Source organism: Rhipicephalus microplus, chromosome 1 (assembly GCF_043290135.1).
Source record: "Rhipicephalus microplus isolate Deutch F79 chromosome 1, USDA_Rmic, whole genome shotgun sequence".
In the NCBI taxonomy this organism is placed as follows: domain Eukaryota; kingdom Metazoa; phylum Arthropoda; class Arachnida; order Ixodida; family Ixodidae; genus Rhipicephalus; species Rhipicephalus microplus.
Window position 1 is genome coordinate 92,963,149 of NC_134700.1, and position 14,589 is coordinate 92,977,737.

The 14,589-nt window shown below is 48.1% G+C and overlaps 1 protein-coding gene across 1 annotated transcript in view; it reads right to left on the bottom strand.

The window, feature by feature from the left end:
- LOC142765506 (uncharacterized) overlaps positions 1–14,589 on the bottom strand; it is a 253,761-nt gene that overhangs the window by 161,640 nt on the left and 77,532 nt on the right. The window contains exon 5 of the mRNA XM_075866606.1: positions 14,164–14,463. Coding sequence (XP_075722721.1) covers positions 14,164–14,463 — 300 coding nt within the window. The remainder of the gene's footprint in view (positions 1–14,163; positions 14,464–14,589) is intronic.

A 14,589-nucleotide genomic window follows, 5' to 3' on the forward strand; every position in this document is an offset into this window, starting at 1 on the left:
AGTCCTATTATATTCCCGGTGCATATTAACTGACTAAAAGTATGTGTGCCATAACAATTTTTCCTCAGAAGGGCGACATTAGGTTTTAACGGCATTATTCTCGAAGCACAGATTTGACCACTTTCTTTTGCTTCTTCGGTAAAAGTGGACCTAGGACAGCTAGAGCTTTAATTGTGTTTGCACAATGTAGCTAAATGTGCACAAAAACAGTGCTGGGAGCCTATTTTGATTGGGGAGCTCCATTTTGTTTATTTTAATATAAAAATTTCTGTATTTGGTTACATGCAATGAATTTTACTGTGCTGTAATTCGAGAATACTCATTCAATTTTTGATCAGCTTGCAGCATTGCACTCCTTAGGCTTTCTAGCATTCATTTATATGTCAATGGCTATGTAATTATAAGTGCATACAATTTCACAGTTAAAAATGTTAGAATTCTTTGTTTTCTTCATTTTCTCAAAATGGAAATTTTGTACAACCTGCATGAAAATTACTGCAATATATCTGAAACCATTACAAATAGCAGAATATTTCATTTTGCAGCATGAAGCTATATAGTTGGAGCACACAACATGGGAAGCAGATTTTGATTTCTCTTGATGCAAGTTTTTCAAACTTGTCTTTTGTGTGACCACACATTGGCCACATTCAGGGCTGTGAAGTTTAGTGTACTGTAAAGTAAGAAATATTGACCCATTGAAAAAAGTGTTTCTTATGTTGCATGTCTTATGCTTTCTACTGTAAATCTCAATGTTATTTAAAAATTTTCGACAGGTGGTTATTTTTCTAATATGGTAAAAACAATAGAAATTGTTATCTTGAATATTTAATTATCTAATAAAGCTACAAAAAATAACTACATTTTTAGAATCCGGAGAACAAACTAAGTAAGCATGCCAACTTCTGTCACACTTGGTTCAAAAATAAATGAGAGAGCCCTAAGAACCATGTCCCCCCCTTAAGTGATGCTTTTACACGTGTAACTGGTTTTCTTGAATGCTTCGATTTAGAAAACAAAGGTGTGAACGAAGCGGGCCAGCTCACCGAGACGGCTTGTGCCACTGTTTGTTTACATGAGAAATGGCATCACACCAGGGCTTCATATCTCGCTGGCGTTTCAGAAATGGACGTTGGTTTGCCTAAATAGCTCACTTCAAGCATCACTTTATTCAATAATGACGTATTTTACGTCAAGAGCAGTTTATACAATGGTTTTCGTGCCACCAACAACGGCGATATTCAAAAATATTAGAGCGATCGTAGCTATCGCAGCGGCAAGCAACAAACCTGCGACGGGGGCCATCGCTTGTCGCACTCCCGCGCTGTCATTGGCTGCTGCCACAAGACTGGTTCGGTTGCCACGCGGCTACATTGAACAAAGTCAGTGGCCGCGCGGCGCGCCTAGCGTAGCTGCATGCTTTTGAAACCTGGGAGCAATGCAGGATGGCCCGAACTTCTCGGGCAGCCAACTTTGCTCCGAGCTCGTATGCAGTGGCAGTGGCAAGAAGACAGTACGCAGCGCGTGATAGCAGCGTTGATAAAAAATTGGTTCTACATCTGCATGTTACACCGCAAATGTCGTCGAAAGAAGATAGTCTTGCGTCTGGAGAGAGTCAACAAAACGTTTATTTGATGTTCTGCGCAAGAAAATCGGTGAATGGTATTCTTGAGGCGCTGTGTTAAAGCGCCTCAAGCGCGTAGTGGAGGCGAACCAGCGCATCGAGGCACGTTAGAGTTACTGTATATAACTGTAGAGTTACTGTACATGCTACCTAAAGGTAGCATATTGTCTCATTCCATTTCCCAAGTTTTTGTTATCGTCCCAAAACACCACACGATTCTCAGCGCAAACGGCGCCTGCAGTTTTCGAGAAGGTTCCGGACTGTAGTAGATCATTTCGATAAGATCACGCCCACTGTGCGAACGGTACAGATTGTTCTAGAACCTACGCCTTCGCCAGCGATAACGCTAGAACATTCGATGGCAAGAGTATAAATGCCGACGTGCTTCGCCGCTTGTCGGTGGTTGATCGAAGGCCGACGCTCCGTTCGCCGCTACCAGTCCGAGACTGCTATCTGTGAGAGACTGCTGCTGTAATTAGACTTTCCATTTACCGGGCACATGTTCGCCCCAATAAACAGTTAAATCCCAACACGAAGTCTCCTGTCTTAGGCCACGTCACGACACCGTGACATCTGGTGGAGGTGCTGCTTCGTTCATGTACCGGACGCCCCCGTCAAGCCGTGAACCCAGCCCACGTCGCGGAGAAGACACCGACGCGAACCAGGAGCAGCGAACAAGCCGCTGACAGCAAGGGCTACCACCGGAGTACGGGCTTCTACAAGACAAGGCGCGGAAGACCAAGGCCATGACCGCAACTGCAGCGACATTGACAACCACAGCGTCCCAGCCCACGATGCTCATGCATCAACCCAGGGAACCACCAATTTTCCATGGGTCATCGTTCGAAGACCCGGAGTCCTGGCTTGAAACATACGACCGTGTGGCCGCCCTCAACCACTGGGACCATGTCGAAAAGCTGCGTCGTGTGTTCTTCTACTTGGAAGACACCGCAAGGACCTGGCTCGAAAATCGAGAGTCCACGCTCCGAACGTGGGATGTTTTCTGCGGCGCATTCCTGCAAACGTTCGCGAGCGTCGCTCGCAAAGAGAGGGCCGCTGCTTTATTGGAGACCCGGGTTCAGCTACCAAATGAAAATGTCGCCATTTTCACAGAAGAAATGACCCGACTATTCCGTCACGCTGACCCAGACATGCCTGAGGAGAAAAAAGTTCGTTTCCTCATGCGAGGGGTCAAACAGGAGCTCTTCGCGGGACTGATGAGAAACCCACCGAAAACCGTCCAAGAATTTGTAGCCGAAGCGACCACTATCGAACAGACCCTGGACATGCGCACCAGACAGTATACTCGTCGCCTGACTGTAGACTGCGCTGCTGCTCAAGCCAGTAACTCCGGAGACCTGCGTGAATCGATCCGAGCAATCGTGCGGGAAGAGCTGCGCAAGCTGCTGCCTTCGGCACAGCCTCAAGTGGATTCAATCGCCGACATTGTGCGAGAAGAAGTTCGGCAATCGCTTCAAATTCCCCACGCACCGCTGCCCGAGCCGGAAGGTATGAGCTGCGCCGCTGCACTGCGCCACAACGCTCCTCCCCGTCCACGCCAAAACGCCGCCCCATCTCACTTCCGTCGACAGACGCCACCGCCGCCACCACCCCCACTGACGTCATACCGTTTGCCAGCGGCCCAGCGCAGTGCACCGAGAAAGACTGACGTATTGCGCACCCCTGACCATCGCCCGCTCTGCTACCACTGCGGCGAGGCCGCACACACATACCGCCGTTGCCAGTACCGACAGATGGGACTGCGTGGCTTCGCCGCCAATGCACCGCGTCCACAGCCAGGAGAACGACCACGTGACATCGCCGACTACCTGGCAGGAACTCGGTGGACACCACGAAGCCCTTCGCGTTCCCCGTCGCCCAGCCGCCGCACGTCACCGCACCACCGGCAGTACTCTGGCCCAACGCGGGGCCGGTCTCCTAGCCCGTAACCGGGAAACTAAGGGCAGCAACCGGAGGAGGTGCGGTTGCTGTGCGACGAACTACCGAAGATCCTCCGACGACGACGACGCCGCGACGGAGCTTTCCGAACACAATGCCAAACAGGCAAAGCCCTGACGGCGAAAGCTCACTTACCGAAGGTGGCCTGACGACGCAACATGGAAGCAGCGGAACAAGCCGACGCAGCCGTGACCCGACGCCACGCCCTAACTGTAATGCGAAACGGTGATCTAGCGACCTCGACGTTCTTATCGACGGCCACAGTGTGACCTCTCTCGTCGATACTGGAGCCGACTATTCTGTCATCAGTGGGTCGTTCGCCGCGAAGCCAAAGAAAGTTAAGACAGCTTGGAAAGGCCCTGAAATCCACACAGCCGGAGGTCCTCTCGTAACGCCTGCAGGAATCTGCACAGCGAGAGTCACCATTAACGGCCGTATTTATCCTACAGACTTCGTAGTCCTACAGCGTTGCTCGAGAGATGTCATCCTTGGCGTGGACTTCTTATGCCTCCATGGTGCTGTCATTAACCTAAAAACAAAGTCGATAACGTTATCCACAGAAGAAGCACTACTGCCGCGCACGCCGTCAGACACCATGCCTTGAATGTGCTGGAAGAACAAGTCACCATTCCGCCTCGCTCAAGCGTCATTATTTCAGTCGGCGCTCCTAAATCACCTGACTTGGAAGGCGTCGTTGAAGGCAGTCAGCATCTGTTGGTCACCCGAAATATTTGCGTCGCAAGAGGAATTGCAGAGCTGCGGGGAGGCAAAGCAACGGTTATGCTCACGAATTTCAGCAATGAGTAAAAACATGTGAACAAAGGAACAACGGTCGCATACATCGAAGAAATTGTCGAAGCCACCAGTGCTTTCGCCCACGCCGATTCTCCGGAACCTGCTCAGAGGAACTAAGCTTCTCCCATAGCTTTCGACGTCAATCCCAGACTTCGGAACGATAAGCAAGATCAGCTGAAGGCCCTGCTCCTGCAATACGAAGATTGCTTTTCGTCGTCATTGAAAATTCGGCAGACCCCAATCACGAAACATCGCATCATAACCGAAGAAAATGCCAGACGACTCCGTCAGAGTCCGTACAGGGTTTCGACGCGAGAACGTGAGGCCATGAAGAGACAAGTTGATGAAATGCTGCGGGATGACATTATCCAGCCGTCCAAGAGTCCATGGGCATCCCCCGTAATGTTAGTGAAGAAAAAGGATGGGACCCTACGTTTCTGCGTCGATTATCGCCGCCTGAACAAAATCACAAGAAAAGACGTGTATCTTCTCCCACGAATAGACGACGCACTTGATCGGCTCCATAACGCCAAGTACTTTTCGTCAATGGACCTCAAGACTGGCTATTGGCAAATCGAAGTCGACGTAAGAGACCGAGAGAAGACCGAGTTTATAACACCGGACGGCCTCTTCGAGTTTAAGGTGATGCCCTTCGGCCTTTGCTCAGCGCCTGCAACTTTTCAACGCGTTATGAATAGTACTGGCAGGATTGAAGTGGCAGACTTGCCTTGTGTACTTGGACGACGTCGTCGTGTTTTCCTCGAGTTTCGACGAGCATCTTCGGCGCCTTGAAGCTGTACTTCAAGCCATCAAGACTTCCGGATTCACACTGCAGCCAGAAAAGTGCAGATTTGCGTATGAGGAGCTCTTGTTCCTAGGGCACGTTATCAGCAAGTCTGGAGTTCGTCCCGATCCACGGAAAACAGCCGCCATCGCCGACTTCCCGCCGCCCATTGACAAGAAAGCCGTGCGCCAATTTCTGGGCCTGTGTGCCTATTATAGGCGGTTCGTGAAAAACTTCGCCCGCATCGCCGATCATCTCACTAACCTTACCAAGGCCGACGTGGAGTTTAAGTGGAAAACGCCGCAGGAACACGCTTTCCAGGAGCTTAAACATCGCCTCCAGACGCCTCCGTTACTTGCCCATTTAGACGAATTCGCCGAGACAGAAATACATACTGACGCAAGCAGCGTAGGTCTTGGCGCCGTTCTTGTGCAGGGGGCTGACGGACTTGAAAGGGTTATTAGTTACGCCAGCCAATCGCTATCCAAAGCAGAAGCAAATTATTCCACAACAGAAAAGGAGTGCCTCGCCATCATCTGGGCTACGTCGAAATTTCGCCCCTACCTGTACGGCAGGCCCTTCAAAGTTGTGAGCGACCACCACGCATTGTGTTGTCTAGCCACCTTGAAGGACCCTTCAGGTCGCCTCGCACGATGGAGCCTGAGACTTCAAGAATATGACATTACTGTCATTTACAAGTCCGGCAAAAAACACTCCGACGCTGTCTGTCTCTCTCGTGTGCCTGTCGACCAACCGCTACCCGACGACCCGGATGACGACTACTTCTTAGGAACGATATTTACCGGCGACTTCGCTGAACGACAGAGGGCCGACCCGGAACTTCAGGCCCTAATAGAATACCTCGAAGGCAGGACCGCCGAAGTCCCGATGGTATTCAAGCGCGCACTTGCGTCGTTCTTTCTACGAAACCGTCTTCTACAAAAGAAAAACTTTTCACCGCTTCGAGCTAAAAACGTCCTTGTGGTGCCTTCAGCTCTGCGACCCGAACTCCTGCAGGCCCTGCACGACGATACGACGGCAGGGCACCTCGGTGTTTCTCGCACGCTCGCGAGGATACAAGAAAGGTACTACTGGCCACGTCTTACCACCGACGTCACTCGTTATGTGAGAACATGCTGGGACTGTCAGCGACACAAGACACCGCCGACAAGGCCAGCGGGACTTCTGCAGCCAATCGATCCACCTTGCCGACCTTTCCAGCAGATTGGTATGGACCTACTGGGGCCGTTCCCGACGTCGGCTTTCGGAAACAAGTGGATCGTGGTAGCTACCGACTACCTCACCTGCTACGCAGAGACAAAAACCCTGCCAAAAAGCAGTGCATCCGAGGTAGCTAAGGTCTTTGTCGAAAATATCGTCGTACGTCACGGCGCCCCGGAGGTTTTTATCACCGACAGAGGAACGGCATTCACGCATTCACTGCCGACTTAACTCAAGCGATCTTGGCACACAGCCAAACAAACCACCGCCGGACGACAGCGTACCACCAACAGACCAACGGCCTCACCGAGCGGCTTAACAAGACGATCGCCGACATGCTGTCAATGTACGTCGATGTCTAACACAAGACGTGGGACGCCATTCTTCCGTATGTGACCTTCGCATACAACATGGCGGTGCAGGAGACGACGCAGATATCTTCATACAAATTGGTCTACGAAAGGAGCCCGGCAACGACGCTCGATGCCATGTTACCCAACGTCACCGACGAAGAAAACTTCGATGTGAGCGAGTACCTTCAACGCGCCGAAGAAGCCCGACAACTTGCGCGTCTCCGTATCAAGAATCAACAGATGACCGACAGCCACCGTTACAACCTTCGACGACGCTTCGTGTAATACCAGCCAGGTGAACGTGTTTGGGTGTGGACGCCGATACGCCGACGTGGACTAAGTGAAAAGCTTCTGCGACGGTACTTCGGACCGTACAGGGTGGTTCGACGTCTCGGCCCACTTGATTACGAGGTTGTCCCCGACGGCATCATGAACTCTCAACGACGCCGATCGCGACCTGCAGTCGTCCATGTCGCGCGCCTCAAGCCGTTTCATGCGCGTTAACAAACTGAACCAGTGTTTTTTTGTATTATTGTTGTATCGTAATTTATTCATTGTACTTTCTTGCATTATTATTGTACTTTCATCTTTAGTTAAAGCATCGGACGATGCCTTTTTTCAGAGGGGGGCAATGCCACGTTCCATTTCCCAAGTTTTTGTTATCGTCCCAAAACACCACACGATCGATTTTCAGCGCAAACCACGCCTGCAGTTTTCGAGAAGGTTCCGGACTGCATGTAGTAGATCATTTCGATAAGATCACGCCCACTGTGCGAACGGTACAGATTGTTCTGGAACCTACGCCACCGCCAGCAATAACGCTAGAACATTCGACGGCAAGAGTATGAATGCCGACGCGCTTCGCTGCTTGTCAGTTGTTGATCGAATGCCGACGCTGGGTTCGCCGCTATCAGTCCGAGACTGCTATATGTGCGAGACTGCTGCTGTAATTGGACTTTCCGTTTACCGGGCACAGGTTCACCCAAATAAACAGTAAAATCCCAACACGAAGTCTCCTGTCTTCGGCCACGTCACGACCCCATGACAATATACAGTAACTCTAAGCCACTTTTGAAACAAGCGCCATCTGCAGTTATCTTTGAAAGCGAAGGCGTGCAGCCTGCGGAGAGAGATGCGCGCCTGTCTCGGAGGTGATAAGGTGTAAAACGCAAAGCGACGGGCAGGTGCCACCACCATGACAATGTAGCAAAGCGTTGGATACACCTCTTTGAGCATCGCGTTGCACTGTCAGCGCAGTGCGATAAACGCTACATTCCTTATAGTTACTTGTGTGTGCCTCTTCTGGTATAAAGGCAGAGATACAAAACATCGAAGCGTGGTTGTGGCGCCTCTGATATGCGCAATAATTGTTTTTTAATTCTGAATCGCACAACTAAGAACACTAAACCTTGAGCAATATTGGTGGGCGCTGCGAATGGAGTTGGCCGTTTAGTGCCGTTTGAGGTATCGTAAGCGCGGAAAAACAGACAAATGTACAGGCAGACAGACAGACAGACAGACAGGTCAAAATTTTTTCGTCGGAGGTCCCCAAGAAAGACTGTCATCTTTAAACTGGTTACACGAAGGCGGGTGGCGTTGGAAACGCATGTGGGACAGTTGCGGCAGTTATCAAAGATACACCGCGTGCCAGCACGTCAGCGTCGCCACTAACTCAACATTTCAGCAGTGCAGCTGCGTAAGCATGATTGTCGTGCTGTCTTTTTGCCTACTCTACACGCGCCTCCCACAGGCGTTTTCATGGGCGTATCTCCTCTTTCGCACAGGTTCTGTTGTTCCACCTGCAATGAAAATTTGCACTCTCGAAGACAGCAAGGGTGCATACACAGCACTCTCGTGCACTCGTTTCACTTCTATCAACTATTGCAGAATAATGTAAGGACAGGTGGTCACCAGGGGTGCTCAAATGTTGTCCGCAACGTGCCTGTAATTGAATAAGTCGTGAGCGTGGTGAAATTGAATGCGAAACTTCGTAGCCACGTGGTGATATCACTTTTACTTCTGTGTGCGTATGTGCATAGTAAGCGTGATCAAGCTTATAGGTTAATTGTGCCGCTCCACGTAAGTGCTGCTCCCATGAGAAAACGTGGTGGGCGTACCCGATCTTCCCCGCGGCATCTGTCATTCAACTGGTGGACGCGTGAACTCTAAACCAGCTCATTGATTCGGATGGCCCGAGTTCAACTCATGACTATGATGGTGCCGGTGCGACTATCAAGTGTTTCATGCGGTGAGCGCTGAGCGGCAGCTTCTTTGCGTATAAAATAATTTGTTGATTGATTGATTGATATGTGGGATTTAACGTCCCAAAACCAACATATGATTATGAGAGATACCGTAGTGGAGGGCTGCGGAAGTTTTGACCACCTGGGGTTCTTTAACGTGCACCAAAATCTGAGCACACGGGCCTACAACATTTCCGCCTCCATCGGAAATGCAGCCGCCGCCGCCTGGATTCAATCCCGCGACCTGCGGGACAGCAGCCGAGTACTTTAGCCACTGGACCATCGCGGCGGGGTGAATAATTTGGTGAGCTTGCGCTACTTGTGCAAGGCTGAAGCCATAGTGAAGTTTGTGATAACCTAGCTTATCACAGATTTTAATGTTGCTTGTCTACTTATGTGCCTGGTTGGCTTCGAAGTGATGACCACATCAGTTCTGTCTTAATTTTGATTGTACTATTTGACTGAGGCTTAGCGGTCATAACGCAAAGCTGTTTTGTCTCCATTGATAAAGTTTTAAATAAAAGACAAATATATTGGACGCAATTACGGAGGCCAGAATCAGTATCAAACTACTAAACATATGATTGATTGTTATGTGGGGTTTAACGTTCCAAAACCACTATATGATTATGAGAGACGCCGTAGTGGAGGGCTCGGGAAATTTAGACCATCTGGGGTCCTTTAACATGCATCCAAATCTGAGCACACGGGCCTACAATATTTCCGCCTCCATCGGAAATGCAGCCGCCGCAGCCGGGATTCGAACCCGCGCCCTGCGGGTCAGCAGCCGAGTACCTTAGCCACTAGACCATCGCGGCGCGGCAAAACTACTAAACATAGTCCAATTAGCAAGATACTTTGTCACCATGATAGTAAGGGCTAGATAACATGGTTTCACTTAGTGTACTCATTATTAACATCCCGTTAATTCCTATATATTAATTAGCTCATCAACTAGCGTGCTATAGTTAGCCTAGTTCTGGCTTTACATACCTTCAATAGCATGGTCTTCCTAAGATGTGGCGTAGCTATCTCAGCCTTACCATGAACTTGGATAATTAGCTTTGTCATAGCATGTTCTGGCATAACCATTTAGGTATACCGTCCAGCAAAAAAAAAAACTCACCGCATATACCTGGAGTGAATATTATTGAGTGGGGTGAAGTTTCAGAAGGTTTGTCGGTATAAACTGCGAATTGTCTGTCGGTCTGTCTGCTCACCTGCCTCTATTTGTGTCTGTCTGTTTGTCTGTTTGTTCGTTTGTCCGTCAGTCCATATCTGCTGAGTGAGTCATTCACTAGGCTGTCATGTCAAACGAGCTAAGAGGGAGAGACCCACAGCTTTGGGAGCTTCACCCTTAATAAAACTAATTAGCCAGCCATACGTGCTTGAGTGCTAGCTGTCATTGACAACACAGAGGACACACACAGGCCTAGCTGCACCCTAGAATGAACAGGCTGACCGTGGTGGTTAACACGTGGCCTCGAGTTTAGCTGCAATCACGATGTTCTAAGACGCACAGCCCGTACTGATCTCAGAGGTCACCATGCTGATTATTATAAAACAGACTTAGTGCAAGCATTAAAAGCTTCAAAATTATTTTGAACACCTCGTCCTTCTAAAAATACTACCACGAATTCCTTCTTACGCTTTTATTTCATGGGTGCACTTTTTCATTCAGCGGAACGACAAACAAATGAAAAAAGACGCATCTGGTTTGAATACACCGCCGAATTTAGTCAACGGTCATTGACGTGATAACTGGTTCCATCGCAACTAATGAAACGCAGCGCGCTGAGAAGTGTACTCAAATTTTTCGTACTGTTGGCTCATTCGTAAGGGGGTGTCGCCAGAGCTCGGGAAGATCTTGAGTTTCGCGCGAAACTCGGCTCACCCTGCATAGCGCCCCTATTAGACGTCGGTCGGATGTGGCTATTGGAATTGACGGCCGCACGGTAAGTTGGATACAAATTCACACCATGCGTGGAGCACCTCGGGCAGGTTCACTGCTTTTTTGTGTGGTAGGAACGCAATTCAGAAAAACCGTAGAATTCGCGTCTCCCCAGAGTCATCTACTTTTTTGTCACGTGTTTATATTAGAAGATACCTTAGATATGTTTGATTTACCTGCACTGCCTCGACTAGTTCACGTTTTGCCACACGCGACCATTCATTTACGTAGTGCGAGACGGCACCCACCTGAGTCATTCCAACTGATCATCGGGGTCAACCATTCCACAAGGTCGACACCGATGCTGAATCAAGACGGGAACCATGTTGCTGTAGTAGTTAGGTGACTTCATCAAATTTTTGATAATCACATGTCTTCCGCCTACGCATAATATGGCGTTCTTAGGCCCTATGCCCTTGCTTTTCACTAGGAAACCAGCTTTGCTGTATTCATGCTCCTGTCTGGCTACAGGCAATCACTTCCAGACTCATGCTATTGAGAAAATTCAAGGTTGGCTTGACGCAGCTTTGTGCGGTCAACGCAGCAGTTTTGATGTGGACAGCCGAGAGGTACACTGCGCTGTCCGCCCAAATAGCAGAAAACCCCCAAACACAATTTTCGGCCCTGAAAATAGGTCGCCTAATTGTAAAAGTAGGAATAAATCAAGGTATTGACTTAGGATTTCATTGCAATGCTTTGAGATTCTGTTGCGCTGCAACTTAGCCAAATTGAGCGTAACTGGGACGACATTGTCGAACTCTTTATGAGTTCTACAAAATTTTGCACAATGACTAGGTATTTTATGACTGAATTGGTGGCTTTGTCCAGACTAAATTGGCCAGCTTGCACACCGACGCTTGCAAACGCACGCAAGCACATAATGAACAACTGAGAAAGATGGCACCGCAGGCATGCTTCCGGTGGTACACTGCCTGCACTGCTCGAACTTCGGGGTTCGTTTAAAAGGGAAGCTAATGCGGTGCGATGTGTGCACTCACTGAATTGATGCCGAGTAAGTTGAGCAATAAGTTAAGCTCTGGTGCACTTTTTTCTGAACTACCTGGAACTGGTTAACGCAGTGCAAGGCAAATTGAGTGAACCTCTTGATGAAGTATAGGATATTTTAACTGTCCAGATGACAGTTTTGCGAGTCCTTTCATCATACTTATGACTTAAGCTCCAATGTGTCAGGAACTACTTCTGTAGTTACTCCAGACCAAGTTATTTCAGTTTTTAGTAGAATTGATAGTCTACAGTAACCTCCAGATGTTCACTGAAGACCTCCAGATGTTCACCGATGGAGTTCACCGAAGACCGCCCCGCCTGTTCTTTGAGAGTTGAGACCGTTATCTGTAAATACTCTGTATAATATATTTCTTGTGTTACAACTCGTTCTCACGACTGCTCAGGGCACGAGAACCTTCCGTGTTCGCGCCGTCCACGCAAGCCCTGTCCTTACAGCCATGGCTGCCGAGGAATTGTGCGACACCCGTTCCCTATCAAGAGAGAGGATCAGTGATGTTCCGTTTTATACGCCGAAGAATTCTCATTTGGAGAGATGCACACTCCCTATTTCAGGGATTTTTTCCGGCAAACGTTGACAAATTTTCTCATTAAAACTTCCTGCACACAATTACTGATTTCTGCCCCAGTGCACGAACACACATACTATATTTGCACGTGCCTCACGTACTGGCGACTTTTGAATTCATGACTAGCTCCTCTACTGCCGAAAACAAAAGCATGACTTTAATATTTCATATAGTGTTAGTACACTGCGAATTGCGGGCTTTAAGTCCCACATTAATAGTTGAATAGAAATCGCTCAGCGTAAATATCTAAACCAAATCTCAAAGTTTATGCTTGCGTGGTGCTTGCGCCTGTATCGATTACAGCAGATAAAGGCATACTGTGACCGCTAATCAGTGGTCGTCATTGAAGAATATAACCATTCCTGGAATCACCTGCAATATCACGAAGATTTCCTTATTCCCTTTTGCTCAAAATGACCGGCGAAAATTCCACGAAAAGGGGAAACTTTTCTGCACGAAAAATCACTGGATAGGATGGGGTCAGGAGCGAATTTACGTGCAGCGTGTTTCTTAAAAGGGCTTATGAATTGTATTTCTTTCAGCTGTAGCACGTTGTCTCACGTCGAAATAACGTCATGCAGCATTTGCCATCGCTTCTGCGCAGCCTTCTCTTCGAAAGGCTCTGCCTGGGAGGTTAGCCAATAATTTTACCCTCACCCGCGTTTAGTGTTTGAAAACAAGCGGATGAAAAAAAAACGTAGTTATGTATAAAAAGGACTCGTTAAGAAGAACTAAAGCCATATTTACTGACATTTTACACTGAGGACACCGTTTGCTAGCCAAGGCTTCGGTCTTACCTTTCCCTTCTTTTTATGGTGGCTACAGATACAGATTTGCACAGTGTCCACAATAAAGTTTAAATGTTGCACAGCAGGAAAAGAAACTCTTATACAGCACACGCAAATCACTGGCCATGCTTTTCATGCTTGTAAAAGCGAAATTTGTCACAAGACAGGCGTAGTTAACCACTGGTGTCCGTAACAACTATCGCATGAAATGAGTATTAAAAACATTTACACAGATGTTAACCCAGCAGCTCTGTATGGCAGTAGAGGTATGTAGTCGACCACCACACAAACAAGGACTGTATGGGCATCATGGTGCAATTTGAACCACTTTAGCAGATTTAACATAAAGTGGTAAAACAGTAAAATAATAAGCGAACGTCACAAGAATATTATTTCGTGATAAATGAGAGTGTAAAGCTTGCTGTCAATCACAAATAAAAAGCCATGAAACTTTATCGTCGTAAGAAAAGCAGCAGTAAAGTGCACATAATTTTTTTTATGTGTGCCTCAGTACAAAATGAACATTAGGCGCATACAAAGTGCTACAGTGCAAAAGTTGTGATTCACGTGAAAGGCACCACACAAGTGTTGTTAAGAGTTGCCCCAAGAAAGTAATAAAATGGCATCCAGAAATGTAAAGCTTCCAGTGGTCATCGTCTTTGCGCGGCGTATATAGCGGGTTCCCAAGTCGTTTTCTATTGACGAACGATATTCCTTTTTACTCTAGTTTTACTGCAAAAGTAAGTGAGTTGTTATATAAATGAAGCAAATCTTGTCAATCGATTAGTTGCCTTACATGTACCTGTAATTTTTCCGCATTCAGGAACTCATTGAGTCAATCGAGTGAACCTACCTTCACAGACTTGCTGCCTGGCGAATGCAGTGGCGTGGGTTGTGACGTAGAAGCATGCTCTTTACTGCTCATGGAAGAACCTCTGCTCCAGGAAGAACCACCGCCAGGACTTCTGGAGCCGCTCCTGCCGTCTTCTTTGCGAGAGTCAGCAAGGGCCTGAGCGCCATCGTCCTTGGATAACGGCGTGTCAATCAGGACTTCAGCTCCAGACAGGCCAATGCTTGTAGGCGTATACTGAGAACTGCTCGTTATTTCTTTTTTCGCATTTGTATTCAGGATCGGGCTACCTTTTACTCCACTCTGTAAAGGTGAACACAAAAAACTCTGATGCACAATGTTGCACATCTTGACATCTTGCAAGATGATAACCGTCTCTGCGATTTCGCTGGAACTGCAAGGAACGATCAAACTTAAGCAGGCACAAAT